This window comes from Trichechus manatus, unplaced genomic scaffold, assembly GCF_000243295.1.
Source record: "Trichechus manatus latirostris isolate Lorelei unplaced genomic scaffold, TriManLat1.0 scaffold00011, whole genome shotgun sequence".
In the NCBI taxonomy this organism is placed as follows: Eukaryota; Metazoa; Chordata; class Mammalia; order Sirenia; family Trichechidae; genus Trichechus; species Trichechus manatus.
The window spans coordinates 24899204-24916628 of NW_004443947.1; the positions used below are offsets into that span (position 1 = coordinate 24899204).

General features: G+C 44.8%; 1 protein-coding gene across 4 annotated transcripts in view; it reads left to right on the forward strand.

The window, feature by feature from the left end:
- ADAM19 (ADAM metallopeptidase domain 19) overlaps positions 1 to 17425 on the forward strand; it is a 116615-nt gene that overhangs the window by 55238 nt on the left and 43952 nt on the right. For all 4 annotated transcript variants that reach the window (XM_023726563.1, XM_004371259.2, XM_023726561.1 and 1 more), the window contains 3 exons: positions 7935 to 8127; positions 8802 to 8867; positions 13619 to 13690. In XM_023726563.1, coding sequence (XP_023582331.1) covers positions 7945 to 8127; positions 8802 to 8867; positions 13619 to 13690 — 321 coding nt within the window. In that variant the 5' untranslated portion in view covers positions 7935 to 7944. The remainder of the gene's footprint in view (positions 1 to 7934; positions 8128 to 8801; positions 8868 to 13618; positions 13691 to 17425) is intronic.

The window sequence follows — 17425 nt, forward strand, 5'->3', positions numbered from 1 at the left end:
AAATGGGTGCCAATGATAGACATGGTAGAGATCATTGTTCAAGTATTTTGTAAACACTACAGTACTGTACAAACATAAGGGATTATTATCAATTTACAGCAGTGAAGCCCTGCTAAGACTTACCCAGGCTCACAAACAGAGTGAAGGCCTCTCATGCTGCAGATCCCACGTGTCTGTTTATAAATTGGGCCACATCTTCTCTGTAAGGCTGTGTGGTGAGTTGGCCGGAGGGAATTAGGCAGGAAACAAGCTTTGGCTGGGAAGTGATAACAGAATGGCCCCAAATCCCCTGCTCAAGTGACCTGATTGAGCCAAGCCAACTGGTCATGCAGTGGTGTTTGCAGTCCCCGCCACCACCACCTGCAGTCTGCAAGTAAACAAAGTCCTTCCCAAGAAGGAGGAATGGGAACATGTAGGTGTGACCTGCTTCTCTCTGACTCTTCCTCTGTCCCCTTGGTCTGGAGCAGTGGAGACTTGGCTCAGCCTCTTGTAAATCACTCCAGCAGCTGGGTTGACCTGGGAAACCAGGAAGCCGTCCATATGTTTCTGTTTTGCATGCTTCACTCTGGTGGGGTCCCCTGCTTACTTTCCCAGCCTTCTCACTGCTCACCTTAAGAAGCCAAGGCTGTCTGCGTGCCGGACTGATTTAAGAGCTGAAGACTCATACCAGATGGCTCTGTGCTGGCCCTAGAGAACAAGCAGCTGTAGTAGCAGCGGTGTTCAAACCCACGTACGCCCAGGTCGTCTCCCAAGCCTCATAAATCGATACTGCAGTGGAAAATCCCCACAGAAGTTGTTCCTCTCTCCTAGAAGCATGTTCCTTGTTTTTGGAGAAAGTAGATACAGTTCATACCAAGTGGGACCTTCAGGTTAATGATACCAATACAGAGGAATTCAACTGAGTTTCTAGATGGTTGCTGGGCCCCCTCTTCTCTCCAAAGCAGTTATTTGAGCTAGTTTAATTGAAGACATAATACATGCCCATACTAAACATAAGTTCAAATAGTACAGAAGAGAGTACAATGAAAAATAAGTCTTTCTCATTCAGATTTCTAAATTCTTCCCTCCCCAGAGGCAGCCACTGTTACTAATTTCTTGTGTATCTTTCTAGAAACATTCTTTGCAAAAAAGAACATAGATATGCTATATAGTGGTTTTTAATCTTATTCAGGCTACAGACCGCTTTGAGAATTGGGTAGAAGCTGTGCACACTTACAAACTATACCAATAAAAACATGTGGCATACCATTTCATTGAGGATGCTGGGTGTCTATAACCACCCCCCCAAGTTTGCTTCACATTAAGGACCCCTCGTCTGAATGTTTACACAACTTCATACGTGCACAAATATTTTGCCAACTAACATGGAGTCACCATGAGTCAGAATCGACTCAACAGCAACTAATAACAAAAACAACACACTGAATAAATGTAAGGAGCAGTTATTATTTGACAAGCCTGGACATTAGGAAACCTGGGATCTGCCCCCAGCTCTGGCAAGTTCCTTTTTCTCTGGACCTTGGTTTCTTTCATCTGTAAAACAAAGGTAGACCAGACCTTCAAAATTACCCTTTAGGGTGAGAGCTTCTGGGTTGCAGAGAGAGTGGCAGAGTCTCCTCAGGAAGCAGGGCCTGAGGCAGAAGGAAGTGACTCACCTACATGCAACTAGTCCACACCTGTCTGCCCATTTGCCAAGGAGTGCAATGGCCTGTTCTCCTTTGGATGCTTTCTTTTCCTTCTGCACAACAAATAATAAATGCTACCTCTGTGTCAGGCACTGTGGTGATTAAGCCTTTAGAGGAAAGTACAGTCAAGTGGTTAAAAGCTTAGATTCTGGAGTCAGACAAAACCTGGTTTAAAACCTGACAGTTTACTTCACTTCCCTAGACTCTGTTTTCTCACCAGTAAAATGGGTACACCAGTAGTAACATCACTGGTGGATTTAAATTGAGTGATAAGTACAAGCTCCTTGGGAGCAGGGACTTTGCTTTGATCATACTGTATCCCCAGTGCCTATGACAGTTACTGGTACACAGTAGGTTCCCAATAAATATGTGTTAAATGGCTACTGAATATAAACCTTCGCACCCTACTTGAGTATAGTACATGGTCAGTATTGTTGTTGGTTATTAGGTCCCATGGAGTTGATTTTCAACTCATAGTGACCCCGTGTGACAGAGTAGAATTGCCCCATAGGGCTTTCTAGGCTGTGATCTTTATGGGAGCAGATTGCCAGGTCTTTCCCTCATGGAGCTGCTGGGTGGATTTCAATCACCAACCTTTCAGTCAGCAGCTGAGCGCTTAAATGTTGTGCCACCAGAGCTCCTCACATGGTCACTCCTATTATTTTTCTTTATTTTTTATTGTTGTAGTTTAAATGAAGTTTACATTTCAAGTTAGTCTCCCATACAAAAACTTATACACACATTGTTATGTGACCCTAACTGCTCTCCCCTTACTGTGACAACACACTCTTCTTTTCCACCCCTGATTCCCCATGTCCATTCAACCAGCTCCTAACCCTCTCTGCCTTCCCATCTCACTTCCGGACAGAAGCTGCCCATTTAGTCTTTTGTATCTACTTGAGCTAAGAGGCATACTCCTCATGAGTGTCACTTTATGTCTCACCGTCCAGTCCAATCCCTGTCTGAAGAGCTAGCTTCGGAAATTGTTTTAGTTCTGGACTGATAGAGAATCTGGGGGCCATGCCTTCCAGGGTTCCTCCAGTCTCAGTCAGACCATTAAGTCTGGTCTTCTTACTGAAATTTGAGTTCTGCACCCCATCTTTTTCCTGCTCCATCAAGGACTCTCTGTTGTGTTCCCTGTCAGGGCGGTCATTGGTGGTAGCTGGGCACCATCTACTTCTTCTGGTCTCAGGCTGATGAAGTCTCTGGTTTATGTGGCCCTTTCTGTCTCTTGGGCTACTGCTTTCCTTATGTCTTTGGTGTTCTTCATTCTCCGTTACTCCAGGTTGTTGGGACCAATTGATGCATCTTAGATGGCTGCTTGCAAGCTTTTAAGACCCCAGACGCCACTCACCAAAGTAGGATGCAGAACATTTTCTTAATAAGCTTTGTTATGCCAGTTGACCTAGATGTCCCCTGAAAGCATGGTGCCCAGACCCCTACCCCTGCTACTCTGTCCCTCAAAGTGTTTGATTGTATTCAGGAAACTTCTTGGCTTTGGTTTAGTCCAGTTGTGCTGACTTCCCCTGTAGTATGTGCTGTCCTTCCCTTCACCTAAGATAATACTTGTCTATTGTCTAGTTACTACTATTATTTTTAAATGTTACTTTGATTATTAGTAAGCATTGCCTATTAATTTAGTCAATTATCATAGCAACTCTGTGAGATGGGCAGTATTATCTGTGCTTTACAGGTGAGACAATAAATTTAAGTAACTTACCACACAGCAGAACCAGATCTGAGTCCAGGTGTCTCCCTCTCACTCGTGAAGCCCATACTCCTCCTGTGCTTGGCCACTCCATCCTGAAGGTCCCACGTCACCTGTATGCCTTCTTTTCTCTCTTCTGTGCTTCCTTTGAATTGACTGTCACCTCTTTTAACGTGGACACAGATTGGGGGAAAGGAAGGAGGGTAACAGGATGATTGCCTCCTTACGGCAGCTCTGATATAGGGAGGTTGGATGTGTTCCCTTGGGTTTAGCTCTGAACTGGCAAATTCCCAAGAAGCAGTTGAAACAGTTCTTGCTTGTTTCCTTGAAGGATGCGAAGGCATTTGGGTGAGTCCTTCAGTCACTCAGGGGTTAAACGCGCATCACCTACTGCCTGCCTGGCCTGCCCAGGTTCTTCTGTGCAGTTTGATTTGTGTCAAGCTCTTAATGATGAGGAATAGGATGGAGAGTAGCATGTGAGGTCCTGGGCCCCATCTTGTTACCCCTGGCTGAGTTCTGCCTCTGCCAAGGCTAATATTTAGCAAATTAGATCAACTGAGGCTCCTAGAAGGATAAATGGATAAATGACTGGTGGGTGCTCAGTGGAGGGAAAGGCAGCTAGGAGGACTGGGTGGTGATGATGGGGGAGGGAGGCTGGAGAGGGCCTGGAGTCTCAGAAATTCCCCCACCATCAAAGCTACGGTTCAGGGTAAAGTGCTGGGGTTTGCACCAGCGTCTCTGACACCCCCAAGCAGTGTGTGAGGATTGCGTCTGCTCCACGGAGCGAATTACAAGGGGCCTCGGGGAGGGGAGGGGTGGCTACAGAATCCTAGAGCTGGAAGGACCTTCCAAGTCCTTCTGCGCCTGTGCTCCTCAAACTGTAATCTGCCAACTCCCTGACACAGAATTGCGGGGGCCTCGTGAAGAGGCGTAGTGGTTAAGTGCTACGGCTGCTAACCAAAAGGTCAGCAGTTGGAATCCACCAGGAACTCCTTGGAAACTCTATGGGGCAGTTCTACTTTGTCCTATAGGGTCGCTATGAGTCAGAATCGACTCAACAGCAACGGGTTTGGTTTGGTTTTTTGAAGAGGCAGGCTCTTGCTGCCACGCATGGGCTCCACGCCACAGTTCCTTATTGTGGCCATGCAGTAGAATTTCGTGGAACTTGTTAACAGTGCAGACACAGAGTCTCCTAAGTGAGACCCCAGGATCTCTCTTTTTAATACACTCTGTAGATATTCTAATAGCTATCTCTGGGAGCCGTCATCCTAGAGATCACTGATCCACAGGTTTGGGACTAACTGATTGTATTGGTTTCCTCAGGGTGTCGTAACAAAATACCACCAATTGAGTGGGTTGTAAGAACAGAGATTTATTGTCACACAGTTCTGAAGGCTGGGAGTTGGAGATCAGGGTGTCGGCCATGTTGATACTTTCTGAGGTTTTGAGGGAGAATTGGTTCCATCCCTCTCCCCTAGCTTCTGGTACCTGCAGGCAGCTGCAGCATCACGTGGTGTCCTTCCCCTGCCTCCCTGTCTCTGTGTATCTTCTCTTAAGGACACCATTCACATTGGATTAACACCCACCCTACTCCAGTATAACCTCGTGTTAACGTAACTGATAACATCTTCAAAGACTGTATTTCCATACAGGTTCACACTCACAAGTACAGGGGCTAGGACTTCAACATATCTTTTTGGGGTACACAATTCACGCATAGCACTGATGGAGGTAGATAGCGTAGAACTTAAGGGCATGCGGTCCAGAGTCTGGTGGACTTTAAATCTTTGGCCCCAGATTACCTGTGGGATCTTGTTATTAAGGAGCCTGAGTGGTGCAAGTGGTTTGCGATCGGCTAGTAACCTAAAGGTTGGTGGTTTGAACCCATCCAGTGGCTCTGTGGAAGAAAGACCTGGTGATCTGCTTCCATAAAGGTTACAGCCAAGAAAATTCTATAGAGCAGTTCTACTCTGTAATGCAGGGCATCATGAGTTGGAGCCGACTCGATGGCAGACAACAACAACATGATTTTTATTACTCACCGTGCACCAAATTTTGGCTTGGTCTTTGTCCTATTTGGCCCAAAGGTTGTTTAAGTGATTTTCGATCAACTACACCTTGTGGCTCCACACTGGAATTTTCACCAACTTCACTATGGAACTTTCCACTCACTGGGTGTTATCTCCACAGCCTCAGCCTGATGCACACAAAACCACTGGCTGGTTTGTGATCAAGCCCTCTATGTTTCCAACATCAGCAGCCATCAAGGGAAACTGAAATGATGGGAGGGGACTTGGTCAGCTGAGAGGAGAAGATAGCTTGGAACAGGATGCTCGGAGCAACTCTCCCCTCTGCCCTTTTCTGTCTGGACTAGGGAGTGGATGTGACGTTTTGTCCCATTTGTGGGACATGAGTCTTTGTCCCACTCCCACCCTAGCTGTTCAGGAGCACATTGGGCGTCTGCCATGAGGCTGGGCAGGGATTGCTGCGTTAGCCTGGGCGAGGCAGCCAGGAAGTGGGCAGGCTCCTGGCACCAAAATGAGATTAGCCAGGGATGGAACCCGGAAATGACTGCTGCTGATCAGAGCCTGGCGCTGTCTTTCCTGCGAGCAGCACAGGCCCTTCCCACAGAGCAAAACTTGGGTGGGGATCCCAAGGGGCTAGGGTCGGGGTGAAAGCCAAGCCGACCTAAGAGAGGTTCTGCCAATTGAGCAGGGCAAAGACTCTGAATTGGAGATGCCTTAGCTTTTCAGTTTCCTGGATGGATGAGAGCCTGAGGTTTTGGAGGACAGGAAATGCTGCTAGGGCCTCTAGGATTTATTATTGGGCTTCCTCCTCCCTTGGAGCCCTTGATCCATTTTCTTGCTGTAGTATTCATCTTAGTGTACCAGGGATGGCAAATACCTGCCACATGGTCCTCAACTCACCCTTCCATTGATTATGATACTGATAAATACTAAATCATGGCACTCTTTCTGCTGAGTCCAGATAAGTCTCAGAATCCTTGTCTCCAGTCCATCAGTGGTGTGGGTGATGAGACCTTGCCCTTGGAGAAAGGCCTAGTGATCTGTTTCCATAAAGATTACAGCCAAGAGAACACTATGGAGCAATTCTACTCTGTAACACATGGGGTCTGCAAGAGTCAGAATCAACTTGAGGCATTTTTTTTTTTTTTTTTTTGGTATACATTATGATGATTTATCCCCATGTTTAGACTCTAAGTTCTTGGAGAGCAGACCCTTTGTCTGTCTTGTTCATTATTCCATCCTCAACAACTAGCACAATGCCTAGCAAACAGCAGGAGCTCAGTAAATATTTGTGGAATGAATGACTGTCCTCCACTGGCTGTGAATTACTTGAGGACAGAATCAGGGCTCAGTGAGTGAATGAATAAAATGAATGACAAACGTCTTTATTCTGAGTCCAACACTAGTATCTTAACCAATGAAAAAATGCGGTTGCCCACGCTTGGTTGTAGATGTCACTTCAGCAAAGAGCTGCCTTGCTGACATGGTGAAGTTGGGACTGGCAGCAATGGCGTCAGTCTAGCTTTGGCTTCCAGGCTCAAGGTCTTTACACTAATCATTCCAAGAGTCCTGCTAGTAAATTATCATTTCCATTTGGCAGATGAGGAAATTGAGGCTCAGAGAGATTTAAGAGGTTTGTTAAAGAACACGTGACGGACAGTTCAATGCTGGAGCTAAGACTAGAATCTGGGTCTCTTCACCCCAGGCCAAGGTTCTTTCTCTGGCTGCTGTACTGCCTTTTTCTGAGTCTATAAAGTTTTGACCGGTGACTTGTCAAATGCCATGCTTGTATTTAGGAAGTTTTTTGGAACACTCATCCTCCTGTACTTTTTAAGTATTAACTGTCCCAGTCCAGCTGTTTTAGAACCTTTTGAGCTTCTGCAGTCCAGGGGTTTTTAACCTGGAGTGTAGCGATGAGCTTACCAAAAAAAAAAAAAAAAAAAAAAATCAGTTGCCCATAGTGTCAGAGTAGAACTATGGTCCATAGGGTTTCTAATGGCTGATTTTTCCAAGGCACATCTGGGTGGATTTGAACCGCCAGTCTTTCAGTTAGCAGCCAGTGTGTTAACGTTTGCACCACCCAGGGACTCCTGTGATGAGATCCGTTGTTGTGTGCCATCGAGTTGATTCCGACTCATAGAGACCCCGTGTAACAGAGTAGAACTACCCTCTAGGGTTTTCTAGGCAGTAATCACCAGGTCTTTCTTCAACAGAGCTGCTGAGTGGGTTTGAAATGTCAACCTCTCAGTTAGCAGCCGAGTGCTTAACCGCGCTGCCACCAGGGCCCCTCTGAAGTTGTACATCACATTTCATATATGTGTGTATTTCTCTGAAGAGGAAGTCTATAGCTTGCGTCAGATTCCCACAAAGGGGTACATGACTCCTTAAGAAGGTTAAGAACCAATAATTGAATCCAACTGTGTCATTTTACATATGGGGGAACTGAGACCTATGGAAGGGACTTCTCCAGGGCCATGATCTTTCACCAGGGATGTTCTGTTTCTCTGTCAACAGAGGACTGATTATGGTGAACAGGAACCTCAGCTACATCATCGAGCCCCTCCGTGACAGCGAGGACCAACACCTTATTTACAGATCTGAACATCTCAAGCTGCCCCCAGGGAACTGTGGTTTCCAGCACTCTATGCCCACCTCCAGAGACTGGGCCCTTCAGTTTACAAACCAGACCAAGAAGCGACCACGCAGGGTTAGTTTGTAGGCTCTCAGTGCAGGAGTCAACCTGGGAATAGGCTTGTCCCCTCTGAGGACCTATGCTTTGGAGCCTGGAGATTTCTGAAATGAAATGAAATGGTTAAGAAGGAGGAAATAGCTTTTTTCTTTTATTTTAAATTATTGCTGAGTGTGAGATACACTAGTTGATATAATAACTGCTTTTTAGGGAAACACTACCACATTTAAAATACGCTGCAGTGCTGATTTCAGAAAGTTTAACCTGTGAAAAAAATGTGTAATTCCTGTTTTGGAATAGCCACTTAGCCATATGCACAAACATGATGTATTTATTTATGCTTAAAATAGAGGTGTGTGGTTTAAATGTTCTTTGGGAACTTGATTGTCAGCATGTTCCCTCAAAGTATGTTGGCCTCTGGTCTGCTGGCATTAGCCAGCTCAGCTCATTGTTTTTTGAGAACAAAGGACTGGATCCAGTGTCCCAGAGCAGCCTCCAGCGCTAATCAAGATGGCGGGTGGAAGGTGTAGAGACGGTGGTGGTGACTGCAGCCAGGACTGCCACTGGTGTTCTGGTACAAAATGAGTAAGGAGGTCAACTGCTTACTGACGGGCTCCATTTCCTAGCAGTTTTTTAAAATGAGGCCAAGTCCACCATTTCTACAGTTCTGATCTCTTATATCTTTTTCTTAGATGAAAAGGGAAGATTTACACTCCATGAAGTATGTGGAACTTTACCTTGTGGCTGATTATGCAGAGGTAAGGGGTAGGCAATGGGCTTTAGCAGAAAAATTGCTCTCTTGACAGCTTCCATTCCAGGTTTTGAACTACTTTGGGGAAATACTGACACATTCATCTTTCTCTGGTTCCATCATACAATTTTGACCTGAAATCTGATCAAGTGGTCTTTTTGCCATTTTAAACATAGTTGGGGAAAAAAACAAACAAGGAAAAATCTCTTCTAGCTCAATACATCAGTCAGATAGAGAATCAGGGCAATTATCTGGATTAATATTTCTTAGACTGAGTCTGAAGACCTTTAGGCTTGGTGGCTTAGTCTTAGGAGTCTGTGAATTCTCTATAGAAATTTTTAAATCTTGGGTTTTCTTTACAAAGATAATTGAATCTGATTGAATCCAATTTTCTTGCCCATGCGTAGGTCCACGTTTATAGTCGTATCGGTGCCAAATGAGGACCTAAAGCAGTAGTTCCCAAATGTGGTCCCCAGACCCAGCAGCATCAACAGCACCTGGAAACTTGTGACAAATGCAAATTCTGGGCTCTACCCTAGACCAACTGAATCCTACACTGTACGGGTGGGGTCCAACAATTCACGTTTTAATAAGCCCTCTGAGTGGTCTTATCAAAGTCAAGTTTGAGAACTACTGACCTGAAGGACTAGCAAGTTTAACTTTTAATTCCATATTCCTGAAATTAGACAGGTTCTTGAGGGTCCTTGGGTTCTCAGATTTGATGAACACTCATCTTGCTCATTCATTTACTTCACTTATTCATCAACGATTTCTTGGTTTTCTGTTATGTGCCAAGCACCGTGTCTAGCACCAGGAGGATACAGCTCTGACCTAGACAGACTCGGTCTGGCATCACAGAGTTTACAGTGACAGCCCAATAAACTGTAGTTCCCAGTGTGATAATCACTAAGATGGAAAAGTACAGCGTAGTAGAGTGCATGCATTCCCAATGTGGTTTTGGGCATTGGAGAAAGCTAATCTGAGGCAGAGATGCTTAGGTTGACACCTGAAGAATGGGTTCAGGCACCAGCCCCTGTATTTGCCACATTTTACCTCCAGTTCTCACTGTATACAGCCACATAACTAAGCACATCTTCTGTCACCCGATGTCATTATGAGCTGAGCACTCTTGGTACCGTAACACCGTGCATGCTCACCTGGGGCTCCTATTAGGATACAACTCATCACAAGACATATCTGTCTTGTATCCATCCAAATGGTGTAGTTACTACCTACCCAAAGGCCTCATTATAGGTGGCCCTACCTAGTCTGGAAGGAGCCACGGTGGCACAATGGTTAAGTGCTCAGCTGCTAATCAAATGTTGACTGTTGGAACCCCCCCAGCGGCTCTGCAGGAGGAAAGACCTAGTGATCTGCTTCTGTGAAGATCACAGCCTAGGAAACCCTATGAGACAGTTCTACTCTGTCCGATTGCATTGCTGTAAGTCGATAATGGACTGTACAGCACCTAACAACAACCACCTAGTCTGGAATCCCCAGGGACAGATTCTGGAGACCGAGAGGGGTAGTCAAAGAGCACTTGTGTTCACGTCACGAGACCTGCCTTCCATGCTAGTGGCAGGAGGACGTGGCTCTTGAGCTGTGTTACAGGATAGGGAGGAGTTAACTGGGCAGAGAAGTGGAGGTGAAGGGCATTCCAGGCTGAGGGAACATTGTGTTCTGCTTTGAGAAGAGTTTAGCTTTTTAATTGATGTCAGTATTGGTTTTTCCAGCAGCCTCGGGCTTTTTCCTTTTTTTCTTCCCCCTATTTCTTTTGTTTTTCTCTCCAAAGATTGCTGTGTGTATAGGATAGGGGAGCCATGCAGAGAGCAAAATCCAAAGCTGGTTTGCAAGCAAAGGCTCCACAGTCATGGGAGAAGGTCCCAAATCCGTGTCTCCAGCCCGTAGCCCTGCCTGACGTGACTGCCTCTAGTGGAAAGGTGGCTGGAAGAAAGCTGAGCCCCTCTGGCTCTAGGACGTTTTTCAGTTTCAGCTTTGCATTGAAGATTATCTAACACAGTGGTCTGTAGCCAGGTTTTTTCCAGACACCAAATCCTTTGTTCCGATGAAAGCTTCTGGGAGCCCCAATATTCCAGCATAGAGAAACACAGCTGCTGTAGTTTAAAGGCGAAGCCTTCCACCCCTTGGACCCTGGACTCTGCCACATCAGCCCCAGTGGAATCTAGGTGCAGGGTTTTAAAGCCCACTGGGTGCGTGTTCCCCGTAGCTGGACAAGGAGGGGCTGGGTCAGGGATTTGGCATTTTAGCTTTCCTAACCTCCAGGGTCACGGCAAAGCCCCGGGAGGAAAAGTGTCTGCTCAAGATGCTTCCAGCACTGTGGTGCCACCTAGAGCCCTGTGGCTCCTTGCCTCCTCTTCCTGTTGCAGAGACCAGCACCTTCAGTACCCGCCGCACAGACATTTCCAACACGGGTCCCACAAGGGGATGTGCTCATTTATCAGGTCCTGGGCACTCCTCCGCCAAAGGCCGTGAGTGACTCATGTGAGGGGGTGGGTGGGGGTCGTAAGAGGCCAGGCTGAGCTCACAGGCTCATGAATGCCCCACACAACCTCTCCCACACTCTCTCATTCTCTGAAGGCATAAATGCATGCCTCACAGGGAATTAATCTGAGAGGATGGGAACACAGGGAAGGGAAGGCTGCCATATCTGTGATTTACAACCTGGTGCTGAGGCAGGGCGGGCTCTGACCTCAGAGCACAGAGTAGACACAGAGAAGGGAAGCGAGACACAGTGTTGCTGCCTAGAGAGAGAGCGGTCAGAGGTAAAAAAAAAAGGATCATTCAGAGGGTAAAGAGAGCAAGAAGGAATGTTGTAGGAGGGGCTAGGTTGTAGCACGCAAAGGAGTTTCACAAGATGCACAGAACATGAGGTACTTGGGAAAGGACGAGTGATGCACCATGTTTTCCTTCCTGTGTCCCCTAGAAAGTAGAGGGTGCAGGTATTCGCTACTTTAGACTGGGGATTGGCAAACTATGGCTCATGGCCAGATCCAGCCCACAACCTGTTTTAGTAAATAAAGTTTTACAAGAACACAGCCATGCCTGTTGGTTTATTTATTGCCCATGGTAGGGTTGAGGAGTTGTGACAGAGACAATATGGGCTGCAAAGTCTAGCATACTCCTTTTCAGGCCCTTTACACAAAAAGTTTGCCCACTCCTGCTTTAGACAATTCTGGACAACACAAGACATTCCTTAAACCGTGGTGGGCATTATTGGGCAATTGTTTGAAGATAGGGTTAATATATTTTAAAGATGTTGAAATCTGACCTTGATGTTCTAATAAATATTTACTAAATGAATAGAAATATTGTAACACTTTCTGTGCTATGAGGTCAATTTAGAAATGGAATGACCCTATAATGAGAAACTCCAGGATTAATGTCTTGGAAGGATCCAAGTCGCAGGGCTTTACACTGAATTTAACTCTGTAGAAAGCAACAGTGAAAGTGAGATTCCCTTCAAACAACGGACAGTGTTCCAAGGAAGCCCAGGAAAGTCCAAAAGCAGGGAAAGAATGAGAAAAAGTGGATTTCTTCCCTGTGTCAGGGCTGGGACACAGCCCGTCTAAACAAATAGCCTAGGGTGTTTTATTTGGCTGTTCTTTTTGTTTCTCGCTTGGATATTCTTGTAGGATGGGGTGGAGGAAGGAAGTGAAGGGTTTGAATTGAAGTAACCTGTGTAGCGCGTACCCAATGTAAATAGTTATACAGATTCTATATAATAATCGCAGCCTGCAGGACATGCCATCATTTACAAATTTAAATTGCAGTGGTAACAAGTTTTACCTTTCCACTATGAAGCTTTACTTCATCATTGTAGCTGGAAGACATCACGCTTTCTGAGGCCACATTGACTACTGTGAGGCATTCATACTGAAATGTCCTTCTCCTGCTACCCATGGTAGACATTTCTAATCGAGCACAGCATTCCTTCCTGCTTAGCCCAGTCTTAGAATTCTTCTCACTGTAGAAGCATAGGCAGGCACTGCCAGTTGATCTGAGTGGCATGTATGATGAAGCCTATCTATCATCCCTGCAGAGGTCTTTGCCAGCACCCGTTGTGTGTCATTCACGAGGCCTCCCACTGTGGCTATTTCTGTGCATGTTTTCTCAGCCGGATTTCTCAGCTCATTTCAATTGTATACTCTTTAATTATAGGGCCCATCATTGTTATTTCTGGTCCTCTCTCTGTTTTCACTGGGCTAGGACCAGGATCTTGACACTTATTTGCATCCTACCTAGCACCAAGCATAATGCTTTGCATGTAACGGGGGTTCAGCAACTATTTGACCAGTGTTGATTGACCTGGATAGTCAGGGAAGTCTTGTGAGATCTGTGTAATGGTGACTTCATGTTGGGGTGGTGACCAAGACAAAGACTAGGTGGGTCCCTCCTCTAAGCCCTGGAAGGAGTTTGTAAGAGGCCTTGTACATTGGAGGACAAGAGAACAAGATTTACTTCAATGGCTAGAGAAAGACAATTCAATTCATTACACAATTAATGCATGCTTACTGTGTGTTCAGCACTGGGTTAGGAGCTGGGAAAACTGAGATGTAGAAGACCCAGGCCTTGTCCTTCAGAATCTGACATTGGGGTTGTGGACATAGTTGTATGTAAATAACTGATCGTAGAAGACAAAAAAAAAAAAAAGAACTAATTCAGAGATACGTAATGGGGTACAGGAAGGGTACTGGAAGAAGTTCTGGGGCCTCACCTTGTTTTGCTTGTCCCATTTAGTTTCAGAAGAATCGACGAGACCAGGAAGCCACCAAACACAAGCTCATGGAGATCGCCAATTATGTTGATAAGGTGAGACCAGGTGTGTACTTTGTGGGAAAGGTGCCAGCCCCTCAGAGGGGCTGTGGGACAGGAGATCACATGGCACTTGAGCTACCTTCTGCCAGATTGGTCACTCCAGCCAATTTCTGAAAGAGAATGAATGATGACAGAGCCTCAGGACGGTCTTGACAAAGCCCTGAACTACGTGACTATAGGCAAGTAACTCATCTTCTTTGGGCTGCAGTTTTGTTTTTGTTTCTTATATCCTATCAAATAGAGGAGTTGGCTTAAACCAGTGGCTTGCAATTTCTTTTCCCCCCGTGGAATCCTTTTTAAAAATGAAATCTATGCCAATATCTAATATAGAGATGAAGATCCAGAGTGTTGTTCTTCTGACCCCTCCCCCTCAACCTCTGCAGTGGCTCCTGAGGAAGCTAGGACACAGAGGAGCCCAATTTAAAACCCATAATCTTTAAAAAATTTTTAAGGTTCCTTCCAGGGTTAAAGTCCAGGAATTCTCTGGTTTCGGAGGGAATTGAAGTAGGTCAGGATGTGGAGAAATGGGTTGTTTTGGGCCAGTCTGTACAGTCTTGATTTGTAAAACAGTTCTAAAATTATTTCTTCCCTCTAGGAAGCTGTGTGGATGGTTAACTTTCCTAGGCCAGGCCCTTTGCCAACATGCTCTTAGGAAATATCCAAGTACTTCAATTTTACTAGAACAGGCTGGTTTGAGACTTGAAAATATTTTGTATATGTTGTAGTGCAAAATGCAGAAGAATATGTAATCTAGAATGAAAATAGTCTCTTGACACTGGCATTGTATTGTTTAAAATAGTGAGTTTTAACATTGTTGGGGTAGTAGGTCTCTTTGAGAATTTGATAAAATTATTGTACAATTTCAGAGCACTCATAGAGCTTCTTGGGGCCCTGGTGGTTAAGAGATCAGCTACTAACCAAAAGATAAACAGTTAGAATCCGCCAGCCACCCCTCAGAAACCCTATGGGGTAGTTCTACTCTGTCGTGTAGGGTTGCTAAGAGTTGGAATGGACTCGATGGCAATGGGTTTTTTTTTTTCCGTTATGCCCCACGTTTTTGTTCTGCCTTAGGCAGCTCTGGAAACATAGCTTAGGGTCAGGTGAAAGTCAAACACTGGCATTTCCTGGAAGAAGGGACTCCAGGGACACAGTCCCTTGGGGACTTTATTCTAGCTCCTCTGTCTAGCTCGCAACTCATCAGTAACACATTTGAATGATCCTACAACCCAAACACGCTCAACATCTGGAAAACAAGAAAGCTTGTTTCCCTGGGGACTATACAGGAGACAGATCCTGCTACCAGCCAAGTGACATCTATTGTTGTGGAGACCCGACAGGTGTGGGACTTGGCTGGGTCTCCCCTTTGTGTACTCTCCAGATGGCTTGAGTGATAGAATCAAGGATGCTGATGAAATGAGGAGGGAGAAGAGAGGCATCAGCAAACCCCAGGCCTTACTTGAAGCCACAGACCTTGCTGGGTTGACCACTCTGGGAAGCAGTCTTGGTTTTCTCTCCAGCAGCTAGTTTCTCCCATATGGGGTGAGGGAAGTCATACCTACTTCTCTGAGAGTTGCTGACCCAGCAACTTGAACTGCACTGTTGTTGAACCAAATACTGGAATAAACTACATTAATTTACTGAATCGTGAACTCAATCCAAATGTTTTCCCTTAACTGTGAAAAAGCCAAGTTTACCTCCTAAAACAGCTTCCTAGTGAAGCAAGTTCAAGTTGAAATCTGAATCCTGTATTTTCTATAATGATTGACCTGAAATGAAACAGGAACATAAAAATGGCCTTTGAAATGAACGGTTTATAGTCTCCCTAAGTCTGGAGCCCATCTCAGACCCAACTTCTCAGAGCAAGTTGATTTTGGCTAGATGTATAAATGTTCCAGCACTTAAGCTGTGTAGGGCCACGAGTGGGCTTTGAGGTCAGTTAATCTGGACCTTAATCCTGGCTTTACTAACTTCATGCTGAAACTTTGGGCAAATTACTGAGCTTCTCTAAGCCTCAGTGCCTAGTACACTGCAAGTGCTTGATAAACGTTGGTGCTGTCATTATTGTTTTTAGCTGGGGCAATATGTGCCAGCTTTGAATTAAGATGGTATCTCCTGCTCATGTGACCTATGTTTCCATGATAAGCATCTCAGAGTAGACTAATCAAAGAATCCCTTGTGCCCATGCCTTCCTGTGGCTTAGCTTTAAAGAAAATCCTCTTCCTGTTTATATGCACATAAGATTAAAAGCATCATGTCATAAACGTTAGATACAGCTCTAATCTTAAGGAGCTAGATAGTTAGATCTTGTTTATAGAATTTCACAATCTCTGGGTTGGAAAGAACCCTGATGATTATCTAGGACCCTTGTCGGTCTGATGCGTGAAACTTACTTATGCTATTCTTGACAATAACTGAACACCTCCTTTGATGCAGAAGGAAAGTTTTGGGAGTAAGCATATCCATCCATTTGTATACTATTTATACCCATTTACTTCCTAAATGAATGAGAGACATCTTACAATAAAATGTCCATATATAATTTGATATATTGATACAATGGAATACTATTCAGCAATGAAAAGGAACGAAATACTGATCTCAAAAATCTGATGCTAAGTGAAAGAAGCCAGACACAAAAGAGTACATATTGTATGATTCCATTTATAGGAACTGTCCAGAAAAGGCAAATCTATAGAGAAAGAAAGTAGATTAGTGGTTGCCTAGGTCTAGGGGCTAGGAATGACTGTAAAAAGTTATGAAGGATCTTACAGATGTGATGAAAATATTCTAAAACTGGATATGGTAATGGTTTCATAATAAATTAGATTGTACACTAAAAAAGGGAGATTTCCTGGTATGTAAATTGTACCTCAAGAAACTGTTTAAAAATTTGTATACAAGAGTACCATGTAGACACATATAAAAAAGATAAGACTGTGTAAAGGATTGGGAGAGAGAATTGTCACAGACAAGCCAGTATTTATTACAGAGCACAGCAAAGCTTAGCTCTGAGCTTTCTGACGACCAGCTTTGTGTGGAAGCGTTTTTACTATTTCAAAATGAAGCTTGTCTTCCCTGTCTGATTTACTTATTGATTGAAGCCCTTCTTCAGGACCAGGCAGAACAATGCTAATCCTTTTTCCCACATGATAGCTCTTTACATATTTGAAAACAACATTTATGTCCTAACCTAGTCTTCTCTGAACTGAATAACCCCAGTTCTGCCACCAGGATGCTGTGAGAATGTTGTATATCTTTCCCAGGACTCATTTCCCTCATCTTTCCATTCTGAAAAATGTGATTAATAACACCTATTCCTTCCTCCCTGTATTAGTTCCCAGGCTGCCTTTATAAAGTACCACAAATTGGGTGGCTTAAAACAACAGAAATTTATTGTCTCACAGTTTTGGAGGCTAGAAGCCCAAAGTTAGGGATGGATTTGAGGGGGAATCTGTTCTATGCCTCTCTCCTAGCTTCTGGTGATGGCTGGCAATACCTTGTGTTTCCTTGATTTCTAGCTCACTCCAATCCCTGCCTTTGTCTTCACACGGCCATTTTCCTTCCCTCTCTTTGTCTCTCCTATTTTATTTTATTTTACTTCTATAAATATTTTGAAACCCTGGTGGCGTAGTGGTTAAGAGCTCGACTGCTAGCCAAAAGGTTGAAAGTTCGAATCTACCAGCCTCTCCTTGGAAACCCTCTAGGCAGTTCTACTCTGTCCTTTAGGGT